The sequence below is a fragment of the Protopterus annectens genome, chromosome 1.part2, assembly GCF_019279795.1.
Source record: "Protopterus annectens isolate FY-2018-M chromosome 1.part2, PAN1.0, whole genome shotgun sequence".
NCBI classification, from domain to species: Eukaryota; Metazoa; Chordata; order Ceratodontiformes; family Protopteridae; genus Protopterus; species Protopterus annectens.
Genome location: NC_056727.1, coordinates 552,959,716 through 552,977,047, shown reverse-complemented (window position 1 = coordinate 552,977,047; position 17,332 = coordinate 552,959,716). Strand labels below are relative to the sequence as shown.

Genomic DNA, 17,332 nt, shown 5'->3' with positions numbered 1-17,332 from the left:
ATGGATGAAAGTGTGGCTATGTGTAGCTGTCTGTTTGGTGGGATAATGATATTGAAAATAAGTTTGGTGTTCAAAAGAGGTTAAGACATAGGCTGAGGTTAAAACAGATAAGAATATGGTGGTAAGTAGTAGCTTAGTTGGTGTGGAGCTAGAAGTGGTAGACATGAGTGTATAAGTAAGGGAATTTTAAGCAAGGTGAGAAAAGGTTAAAGTATAAGAGAGGTTTAAGTGGAAGGAGTGGGCTAGTGATAGGATGTGGGCTGTGTGGGTGTGGTGTAGTTATAAGGGCGGAGAAAGTATTATATTTGTTAGATTGTGGAGGAGGGTGTGGTCTGGTATAAGTCTAGGACACCTGGGGGTGGGTGGAATTTGGGGGTAGGGTAGGGGAGCGGAGTGAGCCCACAGGGCGAACGGAGCGGGAAGAGACAAGAGTAGGAGGACAAGTTCAGATCGAAACAATCAGCAGAGCACTGACTATTGAAGGTAGGTATAGTTGAGGGATAGAGTAGAGATGAGAGAAGTAGAGATAGAGAAATACTTTGTAACAAAGGGGTACAACTAGGAATCTAAAGCAGGTAATATTGTTAGCAAGATTGCCACCGCAGCAGTAAGATAAGCTGGACTGTAAGTCAGAGGGATAGACCTATGGAGGTAGGATTGGGTATGGGTGCCACCTGGTGGACAAATTATGTACTACAACAGATGTTTAGTAAGTGTAAAGTCTGGTCTAGCATATGGTAGGAAATAGGTTATGTGATAGGGAAGGGGTAAGGCTGCTGGCTATCCTGGCTTGGAAGCGTACTGTAAAACCACCTGAAAAACTAGATACAGACAGACTAATTGTCAGGTGTAAGCAAGCACATACTTTCTTGCTTCCTCTTAGAGAAGGTGTCTGGTTGGGAGGCAGTGAGAAGATGCAGCTGGAAACCTGGAAGGGGTCCTTAGTCTTCAGGCAGGAGGTTTTTGAGAGCACTGCAGCATAAGCAATTTGTATAGCTAGGTACTACTGGGAAAGAAAGAAAAGGTGTAAAGACATAGAAGGTAAAAATAACTATTAGTTCAAGCAAGGTACTTTGAGCAAATAAATTCTACATACAAAAAATCTTTCAATAAAAGGTACTTAATATGCAAGGCTATAGGCTAGGTACTTCTTTGCTTAAAACAGGTAGGAACATTTAGTCTAACAGGTCATAGTTTAACCATTTGTACATCAGTTAGCTGATCTAATTGCTGATATATAGATATGATATTCAGTTCATATCGAAGGCAGGTACTCTTAGTTTAGAACACACATGACTGGTGAGCACACTTATAATGCACATGTGTATCTGAGTCCTACTTTACAAACATAGGTAATAAAAGGATATGAGTCTGGAAGGAGTGGAAAAACGGACTCCTATGGCAGAGAGAGTCTTGTCTTCCTGCTCACACCTGGTAAGGGTATCCTTCACCTGTGATCCAAAGAGAGGAACCATCAAAAAGGGGTGTTGGTGAAAGATGCTCTGAAAGGTTCCGCAAAGTTACATAGCTGCATCCAAGCGTGCCTCCTTAGGGCAATGCCTGTGCCTGCGGCTCTACTCGCACCATCGGCTGCATACGAAATGAGCCTCATGGAGGAATTTACCACTGAATTAAGAGTCGCCAGCTGGGAGGCTGCCTTAGCCTGGGCCCCCTCAGCTGATGTATCTTGGAGGGTATCTCCAAGCTCTTTCAGGAGATCCCTCTGAAGATGGGTAAAGTGGCACAGATAATTCAGGGACCTCATGGAAAAGGTCGCTGAAGAGAACATCCGCTTCCCATATCTGTCCATCGTCCTGGACTCCTTGTTAGGAGGATGGACAGATGAAGTTTCTGCCAACTCCTTCTTTGTGGCCGCCGCTACCACCATGACATCAACGGGGACACCCTTGGTCAAGAATCGTTTGTCTTGTGGTGCAGTAATGAATTTTGCAGGTCTTCTAGGGGGTCGGTTCCACTGTGTCTGGAGCTGACCACGCCTTCCGAGCCACCACAGACATCAGTGGGTCAAAAGGCAGAGACACCCAGGAGGTGGAAGGTCGGGATCCAAACACATCCAGGAATACCGACTCATCCTCGGAAGGGCTTAGGGCAGTCCAGTTCCCCCTCTGTCTAAGCATCTCAAGGATGTCTGAGAAGGAGACATCTTCAGAGGGGGATCTTGGGGACCATTCCGACTCCTCTAAGTCGGTATCTGATGTGACAGACTCGGGGGAGTCAACATGCTTCCTCTTGCATTTCCTCTTGCGAGGTGGCTCCTCTGAATGATCAGGGGAGGCCTCGGAAGAGGAGGATACACCCAAAGGGGTGTCCTGAAGTGCTGGATCCCCATGCTTGGGGTCTGTAAGAGGGGCAGAGGCTGACGCAGGTGCCCTAGGGGGAGGAGCCAATGGGGTCGATTGTGGGACTGACTCGGGGGCCAGTACACTCCTCATCACCTCGAAGGCGTCCCTGCCCGGACGCAGAGAGGGCTCTGGTTCCGAAGGAACCAGAACCCCTCTCCGCACCGAGGGGGGCGGCTCCGAGGCAGATGTGGGAGCCGAGCTCACCTGAGCCGAAGCCCCGAGGGGGAGAGCGGGGTCGGACAGGGGTCCGATGCCACTTGCCCTCTCGGAGCCGACGAGGGAGTCTCGGTGCCCAGATCCCTCCAGGGACGGTACTATGGAAGGGATCGGAGCCGACGACGGAACCGAAGGAGAAGGTATAGGAGCCGACGGTTCCATGACTCGAACCCCAATGAACTCCGGCTCCGAGCTCATAAGATGAATCAGAGGAGGAATATCTACAGACGTGGACGGAGCCGACACCTGATGAGGGGGGCTGGACAACATTTTGGCTAGGGCCTGCGATTTTAGCAGCCTACTGACCACTCTTTCCAAGTCATGGTCCGAAAGTCTTGAGGACCGAGAAGAGTGGGATGAGCGATGACTACGCTCCAACTGGAGCAGAAGCGATTTCGGAGCCGAACGTATCAACTCCAGAGAAGGAGACCTGGACCTTTTTCGACTCTCAGACGGCTCCGAAGAACGTGTCGGAGCCAACTGGGAGGGAGGAACATCGGTTCCAGCCGGAGCCGAGATAGATGGTATGGCTTCACCCAATGACGGCTCCGAACTGGGAGCCGAAGGTTTAGGTGGCCTGGAAAATTTCACGGGCTGAGCCTTCGCCGGTGTATCTTGGGGCTTAAGCAAACCCCTCAGGATCAATTTGTTTTTGCGATCCTGCAGGACTCTTGGACTGAAATCATGGCAAATGGAGCAAGAGTCCTGCAGGTGCACGGCGCCCAGACAATAAACACAAGTGTGACCATCTGTCAGAGACATCTTCTGACAGCATGAGTCACACTTCTTGAATCTGGACGGCTTAGGATCCTTGGACATCCTAAGGAAAACCAAGGACAAGAAAAAAACACACAGAAAAGTTAAAGTACTAACCACTGAAAATTGTAGACTACAGCTACCACAACCAAAAAACTATAAGCAGTACCAAAAACACTATAGATAACTAACACTAAACACTAACAGTGATATTAAGGAAATAAATATATATATATTTTTTAAAGAGATAGAGAGAGAAAGGGTTATCCTCTAACTAAAACGGAAAAACCTTTCTGAGGTAAGGAAAGGGAGAGAAGGGTGGGAGGGGAAACTCTCTAACTTAAACAAGTTTCTTGAGGATAAGTAATCAGGAATCGGAGAAAACTAACCACAATACAACAGATTTATCTAACGACTAATTCTACACTAAAAACTAACAGTTTGTGACAAGAAAAAATACAATAATAAGGTTTTATATGACCTGAGCCAGTAGAACAACCTCGCAGCAGAAGCGGCAAACGAGATCTGGGTATCTAGCGCCAGGCATCATGGGATATAGGGGTGTCTCGAGCCATTAAGCAGCTCTCCAGCTTTTGAAGATGGCCGAGTCGGAGCCGAGGATCGACTCCGAACCCAACCAGCAAGAATGAAGGCGAGATAGACAACTTAACATTAGATAATTCCTGATCAGAAGAAATAGAAACCTGATCTGAAGATTCATAGTCAGTGTCTTGCCTAGGCCTCTTAGCAGGAGGGGGATGGGTACCCCTGATTAAGGTAATTAAATCCTCAGCCATTTTGATAATTTGTTTTTTAGGCATTGGGGCCTGTACACGTGGGCCCAAGCATCGTTTTTTTAGACATAGTAGTAGTTTTTGGCCTTAGTTTTGAAGATGGCATCGGTTTAATGTACAAATCTTTAGGCCTGAAAACACCCTCAGAAGCCGGTGTTTGCTCAGCGGCTCCGGACCAATCTAAGGTAGAGACATCCGCGGGTTCAATACTTAAAGTATCTCACGGCACACCGGTCTCCAAATGGGTCGCAGTAGAGGCCTGCAAATCAAAAGTAGCAGGTATCAGGGGCTGCGAAAGCGCCTCACTGAGTACCGGCGAACTGACGACTGGCTTAGGAGAAGCTTCGCCGTCGGTTTTGGACCTCGACGGTCTCTGTCTTTCTCTTCAAGTTTTTTAGGTATTTCGGTAGTCGGATTGCTAACCAACGACATTTCTGGATAGTTAAATCTTGAGCCAAAATATTCAGAAGCAAAGATATACTGATGCCTAATAGTGCGTTGATTAAATTTAGCACAAAACCGACAGCAAGGCACGTTGTGGTCAGGGCCTAGGGCAAGGAATACAGTACAAATGAAAATCCTTATGAGGTATTTGCTTTCCACAAGTAATACAATTATTAACTTTTACTGACATCGGTAAGGAGCAAGAAAAAGTTTCCCCAAAGGGGTACTTAGCTTTTAATTGAAGACTTCGGTTCTGAAACTTGAAAACGAATATTTCAGGAGTTGGCTGACCGGCACTTGTGAACTGCTTCTGCTTCGGACACTGCGCAGAAAGAAAGACTGATGTAATGGCGTAGGCTGCATGTTTCATACCCCTGACGACCTGACATCATGGAAGAAGGGACAGCAACCAACGCAGGACCCAAGACTTTGTTAATCAGGCCGAATGAGGGCAACCTGCCAGCAGATTACCCAAATGTAATGACTGCAACAGTGAAACACTAAGAACATCAAGCTAGGCCAACATGTCATATTTTTTCTTTCTCCTACCTATACTCTTCCCCTTTACGCAGGGCAAAACATGTGCAAGGTCTTGGCTACCAGTTCTGGTAACATTTACAAAATTACAGGGAATCAGAGAGCAAACTGGCAGTGGTAATGACTTCACACTGCTCATCAAGCAACAGTGTATGATGCCATGCCCAGATCCTTATCTTAAATTACCACAGTAACCCAAGCTACTATTGAAACATTCAGCAATATTCCTTTCTGAAAACTCAAAAGAAATGGCCACCTGCTACAAAATAAATGAGCCTTAAATATTATTCACTATAGCAGGACTGTTATATGTTACCAGAAAGCAACTGCTGAGTTTTGCCCCTCTCCTGGGACAGGAGGCAGGCACCTGATCAAGAACACTATGACCAATATGTTGCTTAGCTGGAGGACCCCATCGGCCATTTGTACTACAAAGAGGCAAGATGCAGCAGGAAGTGGGGAGGTAATTCGGCACAGTGGACTCCACTCCCCACAATCCTCTGGAGTTCCTAAACCTGTGGCAGCTTACCAGAGCTCTACAATTGCCGTCACCCATGGACGCCTCCAAAGACAAACTTTTCCATAAACTTAGTGCTAGGCACCGTGGGCAACATATGCTCAGCAGGTCCATTCTCCTTGAGTGCAACACCTAGTACTCCCACTATTTATCACCCAACAGGCAAGCTACAACCACCTCTCCCCTCCTGGGTGAGCAAGCAGGCAATAGATGCTCACTCACATCTTCCAAGTATGCCTACTACAGTGTCCATGACAGTGGTGGAGTGTTGCCAGAAAGGTTTACATGCCTAAGCAGTATTTATAAACTACAAGGTTTTGTGTAGCTCTGTTCTCAAACATTTAACCTAGTTAATGCAGTTATGTAATGTACCTTGCAACTTGCAGCTCCTGCTGATGCTTCTCTTTCAGGTCTTCCTCCAGCTGGTCTTTCTCTCTGGTTAACCTTTGTGCAAGACTGGCTATCTCCTTCGCATAGTACTGTTCCATTTCTGATCTTTCCTTTTCAAATTTCCTATCCACCTCTTGACTTTGAGTACTTTTTTTCAGCTCATCGATTATACCTTTAAGCTTTACAACTTCTTCTTCCAGGTCTGCTCTTTGTTCCTCTACTTCACTGATCTCAAGTTTGAAACTTTGTTCAATGTCCTTTCTCTCCCCTTCAAAATTCTTTTTCATCAGCTCAATCTGTCTCTCGTAATAGTTCACCTATGGAAAAATTAACCCAGTAAGAACTTTAAAGATCATCAGAATGTTTCTAAGCTCTGAGAAACAATGCTTATTCATTTACTGTCATTGGTAATTATAACATCACATAATTCTGACAATATATTCAAAGACTCATTATTTATTTATTCAGTTTCTTTTTTTTTAATCAGTGGAGTCCCACTAGGCCTATGGCCTATTTTTAAGGGTGGCCCAGGGTTTTTCCTCAAGGGAACACTATCCTGAAAATTTTTGTTTAGAGCTAGACCACACATGCTTACTGACTAAAAATGAACCACACATCAAAAGTATGATGCCAGAAGGAATCCTTTCTGCTCCCATCTGAATGAAGTGTTTCTGAATTCTTTGTTCCTAAGTGTTCAAAACTTTAGTTACAATTTCAGTCATTTTAAGTTTTACCCATTGTGAGGCTAGTGTCACTTGTTCTGCAGCAGTATATTTTAAGGTTTTACTACAAAGACTTTCTGAATAGGATATCTGCACAGCACTGGTCTTTAAATTAATACAGTGCAAATCCTATGTTCAGAAAATACCTTACAGTGCATCACACTGAAGGGGTAAGACGATGTTACATCAAACCAGTACTAAACTATGGCAACTACATTTCCTGTGGTCTATGTTAATGAACATTAATTTAGGCACAATATTAAAAAAAGAACCCACCAAAATACCCACCTGTGAGAGAAGGAAAGAACCATACACGAAGCATCTGTCAATACCTGTATTAGGTGGATGATAGCAACAATGGTTAATGATAAAGAATAAGAAAAGATGGGGCAGTAGAAAACTGGAAGAAAGATAGTAATTCAAAGTGGTGGGTAGTAATGCCAAGTAAAACATTATGATAAAAAGCATTAAGGTCAGAGTAATTCAAAGTGGTGGGTAGTAAAGCCAAATAAAACATTATGATATAAAGCAATAAGGTCAGAGTAATTCAAAGTGGTGGGTAGTAATGCCAAATAAAACATTATGATATAAAGCATTAAGGTCAGAGTAATTCAAAGTGGTGGGTAGTAATGCCAAATAAAACATGATATAAAGCATTAAGGTCAGAGTAATTCAAAGTGGTGGGTAGTAATGCCAAATAAAACATGATATAAAGCATTAAGGTCAGCTTTCACATTTAATTTTTAGCTACTTCATTTTTCCCATTCATCTATGCACTGTCTTTCTAACTCCAATGGATAATTTACCGTACTTGTAAAAATCAAGTTTAGTGCTTTGCTTCTAAACTATGTCTGAAACTGGCTATTCTTAGAGTAGTAATACAACTTAGTCAACAAAGCAGACACTAGATTCTCCACAGATGTCTAAATCCACTTTACCCTTCCAACTGCTCATTCCACTTCTCCATCCCTACACAAATGGATGAAAAGGTTCTGGAGTGTGATCACACACACACTGCAGTTGGGATGCTTTTTGCCTTTTTTTTTTTTTTTTTTTAAGACCCTGTATTAATCCTCCTCCAAATGACACACAAAGAATACAATGGCAGTGACAGAAATGCATACACATGTCCACCCCACTAGAAACCTAGTTCATTCCCTGTGAGAAAGGAAATCTGTCTGATCAATCTTTCCTGCTCTTCTAGACTTTCTGCTACTGAACTGTTCGGCAAAAGTAGGGTACGCCACTACCTCAGATGAATGTGCTCCTTCTGCACTATTGGGCTTGCTTCAACAGTTAACTTCAGTTGCACCTCTGTCCACGTAAAAAGAGTACATTCTGTACAGCATAACCATGGGAAAATAAACACTACTCTCTCTTTTTTAAGTATCAGTGTATTAATAGTATCCTTTAATGATATTGTCAACAGGAAAATAAAATCATTTAGATGGCTCCATGGCATACAGGAATAAAACTCTGACTACTACACAAATAGTTCAAAATTCAGTTAGCATCCCAAGTACTGCAGGAGTTAACATGAAAGGGAGGGAAGGAGCAACCAGTACAGGGTGCCCATCATGGGGGAGGGGAGCAGTTCAGTCTACTGCTCTGTCAACTTATGTGGCCAAACAAGAGAATAAGCATACAGCACAAAGACCGGAGCAGGTGTTTGGTTCCGCCAAACTATAACAAAGCAGCAGCCATTCTGGGGAGTGTATGGATATACACACAAGTAGTGACGGGAGAAGGTATCAAAAGCTGTTGTGGAAGGAAGCACATATACTGAAGGGGACCTTGGTCCACAAGGAAAAACCCACTAAAGGCTGACTGGATCATGGACTCCAACATTCAGCTCTTAACCCAAGGAGAAAAAAAGTGTAAATCACTCACAGCACAGCATATGGATGACAGGTTGCAGAGTCAAAAATTAAGAGTTTAGATCCCATTTGGCAGGACCTGTTTGATGGTTTTGACTATTTTTTCCAGTGTGATCTTCTCTCCTATTGTTCTACTCCATATTTAGAAAAGTTTGCAGTTATTCTTGTGATACAAACATGTGGATTTCTTTAAAAGCCAAGTGTTTTCATAAAATAGACAAACTATTCACTTATGATGTAATACCAAGCCCATTAAGAATAGTGAAACACATCATGTCTACAGGTTGTGGGGTTTGGCTTTATTAGCCTGAATGCCACAGTAAAGACTTAAAAGGTAAAACCCAATGGGGGCATGAGGAAGCCATGTAGCTGGAAAACTTGTAGGTCCTTAAGGGGTCATCTGCATATTTTCCACAGAACTCCTTCAAAGGAGGTTAAAGACCTAAAACAGTGAAGACGCCAGTTGGGTTTAGCAGGGCCATTTTGAAGCACCTTTATTAAATCACTTAAAACATAGGAACAAATATAACAATATAAAAGAAAACAAACCATTTTCATTGTCATGGGTTTTACATTACATACACATTTTCTTTCTTAACTACCATTCACTCCAACATTGCAATTATTGCTCAATTCCTGCCATCCCTTAAACTTCACTCCTCCACTTGAACATTAACCTGCATATTTTGTTCTCATAAATTCCACTTATTTCTATGAAATTTGCTCCTTCCCTTTTCTAAAGATCCCTCCTCATTTCTCCGTTACAATACTGAGTACTTCAATTATAGCTGGTTTAGATTTGGATTTAAGTATGAGTAAAGAGACTTGTAGGCTGGAGAATAAAATACTTGAAATTTATTCCAAAACACAAAGTTAGGTAAGCGCTTTCAAGGCAATCCTCTTCATCAGACCTTAATACATAAATAAATTAGCACACAAGGTTTAAATAAAACCAACAACCAATAAAAATGCTTTAAAAATCAGTGAAGTAACCCTCTTTTTTCAAGAGAGGTTTTAAGGACACAGCACTGTTAAGGCCAGGTGATAAGTATGCCTTAAAGTCCACTATCCACCTTAATGCAGCATATTCAATGATAGTAATAGTATTTGGTCTACTTGCATGATTTTACACACTGTGCATCAGAAGCCTGTAGAGTTTTTATTTTATGCAGATTGCTCTACTAAAAATATTGTGTATTTTGCTAAGTGTAATCTCTGTAGTGCATTCTACATTGGTAAAACCAATAGAACTTTAAAGGTAAGGGTAATGGAACATCTTAATGATATTAGGAACAGCAAGCTTACTAATGCACTAGCCAAGCATGTTTTAGATTGTGGAGACCAGCACAATTTAAAATTTTTGGTTTTACAGAAAATGAATGTGAGTTTTAGAGAAGGGGACATTAACAATGAAACTGAATATGCTGAATTACGGTGGACAGTGGACTTTGAGGCATACCTATTACCTGGCCTTAACAGTGCTGTGTCCTTAAAACCGCTCTTGAAAAAAAAAGAGGGTTGCTTCACTGATTTTTAAAGAATTTTTATTGGTTGTTGGTTTTATTTAAACCTTGTGTGCTAATTTGTGTATTAAGGTCTGATGAAGAGGACTGCCTCGAAAGTGCTTACCTAACTTTGTGTTTTGGAATAAATTTCAAGTATTTTATTCTCCAGCCTACACGTCTCTTTACTCATACTTATATTTATATTCTTGGGTTCTTGGTTCCACCATCTCTCTACTTTCTACATTTAGATTTCCATTTTCTAGTAATTGATTTTTAGGTAGCCAGTAGCATTAAATCTAGTAAGGTCTTACTATGTCTATGCAATTCAGATCCTGTGTCACAGTTCAAAAAAATCATTTCTTTAGTTAAAGCCATCTGGTCTCCTAACATTTATGAGAAACTACTCTGCAGGGAATTTTTAATAGTGGTCATAGGTTCATAGCTGCATACTAGGCTAATGAGTACTGAGGCATGTATAAGCATAGCCATGCAACCCAAATGTATCTCACAAGTTATTGTGCCTTAAAGGTTATTTTAAGGGGGTGTATGTTAATTAAGGCATGATTTAATGGCTGCTTCTGTCCATCAGAGACATGGGTGTCAGACAAGGGGTGACTTTCCAGTTTCCCATCCACTGGTCCAGGTTACACATGAATAGCATTACAGAAGGGCTCTGCTTTACAAGGAAGCCTATTACAGAGAATGGGGATTCTTTGAGAAACATACTCATCTCCTTCAATCTGTACTATTTAAGATGCAAGCAAAGTTGAAATCCTTAGATCTAGTAGTTATGATGCTGTTCTTTTTTGTGGCTATGCAAAAGGTCCATCAGTACAGAATCCAAGGATGCCTTGCATGCCATGCATAAACTGCCTCTCAGCAGTCTGTAGAAAACAGAGTAAAGATTTAGGGTTTGAGGTAATCTGCAGAGGACACTGTGTTTAAACCCTGTATTCTTTGTTGTATGTGGCGGGGGCAGGCATTATACTCAGTGATGGATGTGGTGATGGTTGAGCTACACCTGTATTTATACGCTGAGAGGCATGGAATGACTTTCTTACAACTTTAAACTTATGCTGGTTTAAAGCCAGGTTACCTTCTACATGAGTTCCCAATTCCATGACGAACATGTCTACTTTTAGGGGTGTTTTATGAATGAGGTAGTTTTCCTGGGTGGCCAACTTCCCAAAAAGTACAATTATGTATTTCTTAGTGCTGAGTTTTGAGCCGTGCCATGGGCAAGAGTCATCTGTCTCTGTACACCTTCCTGTAAGATTTAGTATCTAGGGGGGGGGGGGGTTTCTATGATTGCTCCTAGCTTGTAATCATCTGCAAACATGTGAAGCCAAAGGCCCTTGATATTGGCCTTGACTTCCAAAAAACAGATGCCAAAGAGAAGCAAACCCAGCAGAGAGGCCTGGGGAATGCCACTGGTGACTGTCAGTTTTGTGCAGGTGGTCTCTCCAATCTTAACTTTTGGGATCCTGCCTGTCAGCCAGATGGCTATCCAGTGGGTTACAAAGGAGTTTATGCCTAAATCCATCCATGAGTTTGATTACAGTGCCCAAATGGGGTACTGTATCAAATGCCTTACCTAGGTCAATGTAGACAGTATACACTGTTTTGTCATCATCCATTGCCTTGGTGATCTTCTTAAAGAAATCCATCAGGTTCAGTAGCCAAGACTTGCCTTTGACAAAACCAAACTGTGTTGAGTCCAGTGCCTGAAGGTTTCCTATGCCATTGTTAATCATTTCTATCATGATTCTTTCCATGGCTTTGCATATAAGACTAGTCAGACTAATAAGCCTGTAGTTCCCATGATGCACTGATGGTCTGCCCTTATGCAGAGGGATGAATGGCCATTGCAGTCTTTCATTTGCATGGAATGAAGCCTGTGTTGAGGCTACGGTTGAACAGCAACACCAGTGGCCATGAACAGGTTATATTTCTGGCTATTTAGGAGGCATCCTGGGATATTATCGGGTCTTAGCAAAGCTGTATTCTTGGCTTTAGACAGTGCATGTAAGACCTGCAACCTACTGGCAAGTTGGAGAGATACGTTAAATGATATTCCTGGGGGAGCAGCTTGGGGGAGAGGGGTTAAAGTGGGAGCTGAATTTATCAGCCAGAAGATTTCCTGCATCTTCCAGCTCCTTGAATGTTGCTGCATTTACCAACAGTTCAGCACACTGCTGCATGCTGACTTTGAGGTTTCAGACACAGCTAAAAAGGCCATATGGTTGCCCTTAACCTGGGACACTATATTTACATTAAAATTTGCTTTGTTTGACTTAATTAGTTCTCTCAGTTGTCTATTCAGTTTGATGCGGGAGTTTTTATCTTTTTTTGTGTTGCACCTCCTAATTTTAACTATGACTTTTTTTCCTTTGTTATACATAGGTTCATAAGTTCATAGGTTAGTACTAGGCTGACTGCTCTTGCGAGCCATTTTAAGCCTAGCCAATTATCCCTTGTGAGACTCAAACCCTGCAGCTCATGTTCGTAAGGCAAACACCTTAACCATTAGGCCACCCCTTCCAACCTGATTAATTTTGGATTCCACAGAGTAGTGTGTTTTTTGAGGTAGTTTTGGGCTTACGTCTGGTAAGCACAGCAGCCACTATGCAATCAGTGACATGGCTGTTCAGACCTTCTGTGAATAATTCCACATAGGCTGCTGTGTTATCTGAGTTTGGAGGGGCATGAAATATTGACAGATTCCCACTTAATAAAAAGATAGTTTGCCTTGGAGGAGTTTTGAACTGTTACAGGCTTTGCAGGGGTTAAAGAATTTATTTTTATTTTGAAAAAAAGACTACATTGTGGTCTGACCTTACCTAAGAGGGCATGACTCAGGAGGGGTCAGTATTTTCACGTATTTGTGAGCAGCAGGCCCAGAATATCTGTACCTCTAGTAAGTGTACGCTCGAACTGGTCCAGGTTGTTTGTGTTTACAAAGTCTAGGAAAATTTACATGTGCAAATTTGGAGTCGTAAAGGATTCCCAGTTTATACACAGAAAGACCCCATGTGTATGGTACTTGGCTGAATAATGAGCATCTCCAACAGGTGGGTTAAAGGTATATATATATATATATATATATATATATATATATATATATATATATATATATATATATATGGGGACCTATGGTTTGCTAGGATATGGTATAGGACTTTGTCTATGGTAATCTGGACGTGGAGGATCTCCAGCGCATTATCCTATTTAACCAACCCAATGATATGCGTTTTACTGATGCACATCAAGATACCTCCACCTTTAGTCCCTGTCTATGCTCTTGCTGATCTAAACGTGTGAAAGGCAAGCCTTACAATGCTGGTATACTATCTACAGCTTTAAACTATGTCTTGGTAACTGCACAGATGTCCGCATTCTCCAAGGTGAGGAGAGCTTGGAGAGAGTGGAGCTCGTTGTTTAGACTGCTGGTACTGAGTAGTAGCACCTTTAGATTTCCTTGGGTAAATTTTGCTATGTTGGAAGTTTTGTCAACTTGGCTTTGCCTAAAAAAGGTTCTATGGGGGAAGACAATGTTTTAACTTATGTCTGAAAGCCTAGAGGATAAAGGTGTAGTCCATCTTTGACAAAGCAATGTGGTTTATTAACCATGTCCTCCCATGCTGACAAATGCTGTAACCCCCTAGAATCCCTCCAAAAACTAAACTAATTATTAAAGTCAATCATCTTCTGTTCATACTGTGGCATCATCTGATTTCCATAGTCTTAGAATCATCCCAAGTCGACGGAAATCCTTCTCGTACCATGCCATCTGAATGTCAGTCTCTGAGCATTCATCGATTTGGGATGATGCTAAGACTCTGGAAACTGGCATCATCTTCTGATATTTTGAAGTCGAGAAAAGCAGTTTGATGCCTGAGAACAGCAGGACCTCCACAGCTGCCTGATCTTGGTTGTGAATGCAAAGAAGGAAACATAAGGATAGCTGAGAAAAGTCAAAGGGATTATATGTAGAAGCAAACCGAGATGGTCCCAACAAAATTGAGATGTAGAAGGTGGGAATATGTACTACAACATCGATCTAGTCGAACATCTATAATTAAAGTAAGTGGGACTAAACTGTACTATGTTCTTCATAGTCACTGTTGCAGTACTAATCCTTGGGAAGATTCCCAAAACTACTCTGTGGGTGAAGGAGATTACTATAAGATTAAGAAATAATATTTTATAGTATTGCCAGAGGCGAACCCTGCCCTGTCTCTGGAGACCTGTACTAAGTTACAGTGTTTAGTAAAGGTGTGATCCAAATTCCAAGTGGCTGCTTCTAGGATGGTTTAAGTGGGAACTCTTTTAAGGAAAGCAGTGGTAGTTGCCATATGCCTGGTAGAATGGGTTCTAATGTGGGCAGATAGAGGCTTTCCATGTTACGTGCAACAGAACCTGATGCAATCCATTTATAGATGATTTGCTTTCAGAGAGGCTTGCCCTGTTTTCCCTCCGTGAATCATACCAACAACTGGTCCACCCTGTCTGTACTTTTTGTTCTGTCCAGGTAGTACCTGATTTGTCTGTGGACATCCAGTGACTGGAGAATTCTTTCTGCTTTGTTCTGTAGATTTGGGAAGGAGACTAGCAAACAAATAGCCTTGTTAAAGCTGAGTTCTGAAACCACCTTGGGCACGAATGATGGGCTTGTTCCGAGGGTTACCCTGTCTCTACAGAAGTCAGTGAAGGGTTCTATACACAGGAGGGTTTACAGTTCAGAGACTCCTCTAGCTAAAGTGACAGGTAAAAGGAAGGTGGTCCTCCAGGTGAGCATTTTGAGAGGCGCAGTAGCAGCAGTCTTAAAGGGTGGCAGGGTCAGTTTTTCCAAAATATAGTTTAGGTCCCATGCTGGAATGGGGTCCCTTCTGAGACATCTCAAGTGAATCATCCCTTTTAGAAACAGTTTCTAAGGGTGAGAGATGATTGATAGAGTACTCTACAAGCAAGCTGAGACAGCAGAAGCATGAACTTTTATACTGGAATAAGAAAGACCTTGTTCAAACAGGTACGATACATAAAGCAGTACTGAACTGATGTCTGCTTGAACTGGGAAAGTGTCAGCTGTGACAGCAGGTGGAAAATCTCTTCCCTTTTCCCATGTATGATTTTCTGGTGTTAGAACTTTCTTGCCTCTTTTAGAATACATAACACCTCTTTTAGGTAAGGCACTGAGATAGGTATCATGACCCAATCTTCCAGGCAGACTGAGATATGCCAAGCTGCTGCGGAAGATAGGCCTTCTCAGCTAAATCATGGGATCAATGTCCTTTGGGAGAATGCAAAACCTCCCCTTGCCAAAGGTGTGGAGTAGAGAGATCCAATTTTGTCTGTCCAGAAGGGAGCCACTAGTATCATGCTGAGCCTGTCAGTCCTGATCTTTGTAAATACCCTTGGAGTCAAGAGCAATGGGGAAAGGTGGACAGGAATTGGTGGTTCATGTGAATGAGAAGGCATCTATTTTCCAGACTCCTGCACATTGTGTTGTGGAGTAGAATCTCAGAAGTTGTTTGTTGTGGAGAGAGGTAAAAAGGTCTACAGAGGGGATTCCATATACATTGGTGAGATCCAGGAAAACTTCCTTTTTAAACATCCATTTGCTTGGAGCTAGTAACTCCCAGCTCAGGGAGTCTGCAAGAAGATCGCTGTGACTGGGGATATATGACGCTATGAGATTGAGCCCCAAGTCTTGGGCTAATATCCAGATCTTTCTGGTCAGGCTGCATAGTGGGTAAGACAAGGTCTCCCCTTGTGTGTTTATGTACCACATGACTGTGGTACTGTTTGTCCAGATTTGCAAAGTTATTAGGGCTTAAAAGCTGATGGAAAGTTTTAATGGCTAGGAATACTGCTAGCATGTCATTTAGATTGCTATGCAATTTCCTCTGTTGTAGGGACCAAATACACTGCATCCTAAGCAGACTTAGATGGACTCCACAGTCTATGTCTGAGCTGTCTGTGGTGATGGACTTGTCTGCCTGAAGCAGCGTGATGGTTGCTCCTGGGCTCTGAGTATTCTTCCACCATTGGAGTTCCTTCTTGAGGCAATGAAACAAGGGAAGAAGGGTTTCTAGGGACTGGTAGTGTTGCTCCAAAACACTTTTGAAAAACAAATGGAGTTTCCTCATGTGCAGCTTTGCTCAAGGGATCATTAGAATACAAAAAGCCATGCACTGTAAGAGCCTTATGAACTCTATGGTTGATATAAATTGTTTTGTGAGTAGGTTGTTCAAATCGGTCAAGAAAACCACCATGTCCTGATAGAGAAAGACTTTCTGCAGGGTCAAGTCTATCAGGGCCCCCAGACACAAGATCCTTGTTTGGGGTGTAATCTGTGAATTCTGTAAATTTAATGTGAAGCCCACCTTTGGAAACAGTCTGCAAAGGTCTGGAGGGCATCCCAATTCCCTGAAGTGGATCATCCTTGGATGAGACAGTCGTCTTGATAGAGAGAGAGATATGTGTACCCCACCCCCCCAACTGGTCTACACTGTGCTATCAGGTGTGCCAAGCATTCTGTAAAAACACTTGGTGTAGCAGAGAGATCAAATGGTAGATTACAAAACTGGAAGTGGGAGCCAGAGGCTAAGAATTGTAGGTATTTTCTGTAACTGACTGCTACAGGAACATGAAGTTAAGCATCCTTTAGATTAATAGTGACCACGGTAGCATCCTAAAAAAAATGGGTAGCAGCTTTTGCAAAGTAAGCATCTTGAATTTTGTCACTTAGAGGAATTTGTTTAGCCTTGAAAGATCCAGGACAGGTTCATTGGTGTGTACTATGCTAATGGCCCTGGAGCGTTTACAAGCCTAGCCCATAGAAGTGCCCTGACATTGTGCCGCCCGACGTATTTGTCGGGTGGCACGATACCAGGTTCTCTCTTTTCTTGGGACCAGGAAGACCGCTGAATAAAAGCCTTTTCCCCTCTTAATCTGGGGGAACTGGCTATACAGAACCTTGCTGCAGTAAATTTTTGATAATAGGGGGGTAAGAGGTTTTCTTTTTCCTTTGGAGGTCTTGGTATGCCCAAAAAGGGTGGTATTTCCCTGAATTGGATATAGTATCCCTTTCCTACAATGCTGAGGACTCACTGATCTCGTGATGGTCTTCTACTGGCTTAAGAGGAGGAAAAGCCTTCCTGCCAGGGGTCTTGGGGGGTAGCACATAGTCACATCTGTTCTCTGTGTTG

At 42.6% G+C, this 17,332-nt stretch overlaps 1 protein-coding gene across 1 annotated transcript in view; it reads right to left on the bottom strand.

The window, feature by feature from the left end:
- Positions 1-17,332, bottom strand: part of NINL (ninein like) — a 1,970,063-nt gene that overhangs the window by 312,727 nt on the left and 1,640,004 nt on the right. The window contains exon 16 of the mRNA XM_044057633.1: positions 6,000-6,334. Coding sequence (XP_043913568.1) covers positions 6,000-6,334 — 335 coding nt within the window. The remainder of the gene's footprint in view (positions 1-5,999; positions 6,335-17,332) is intronic.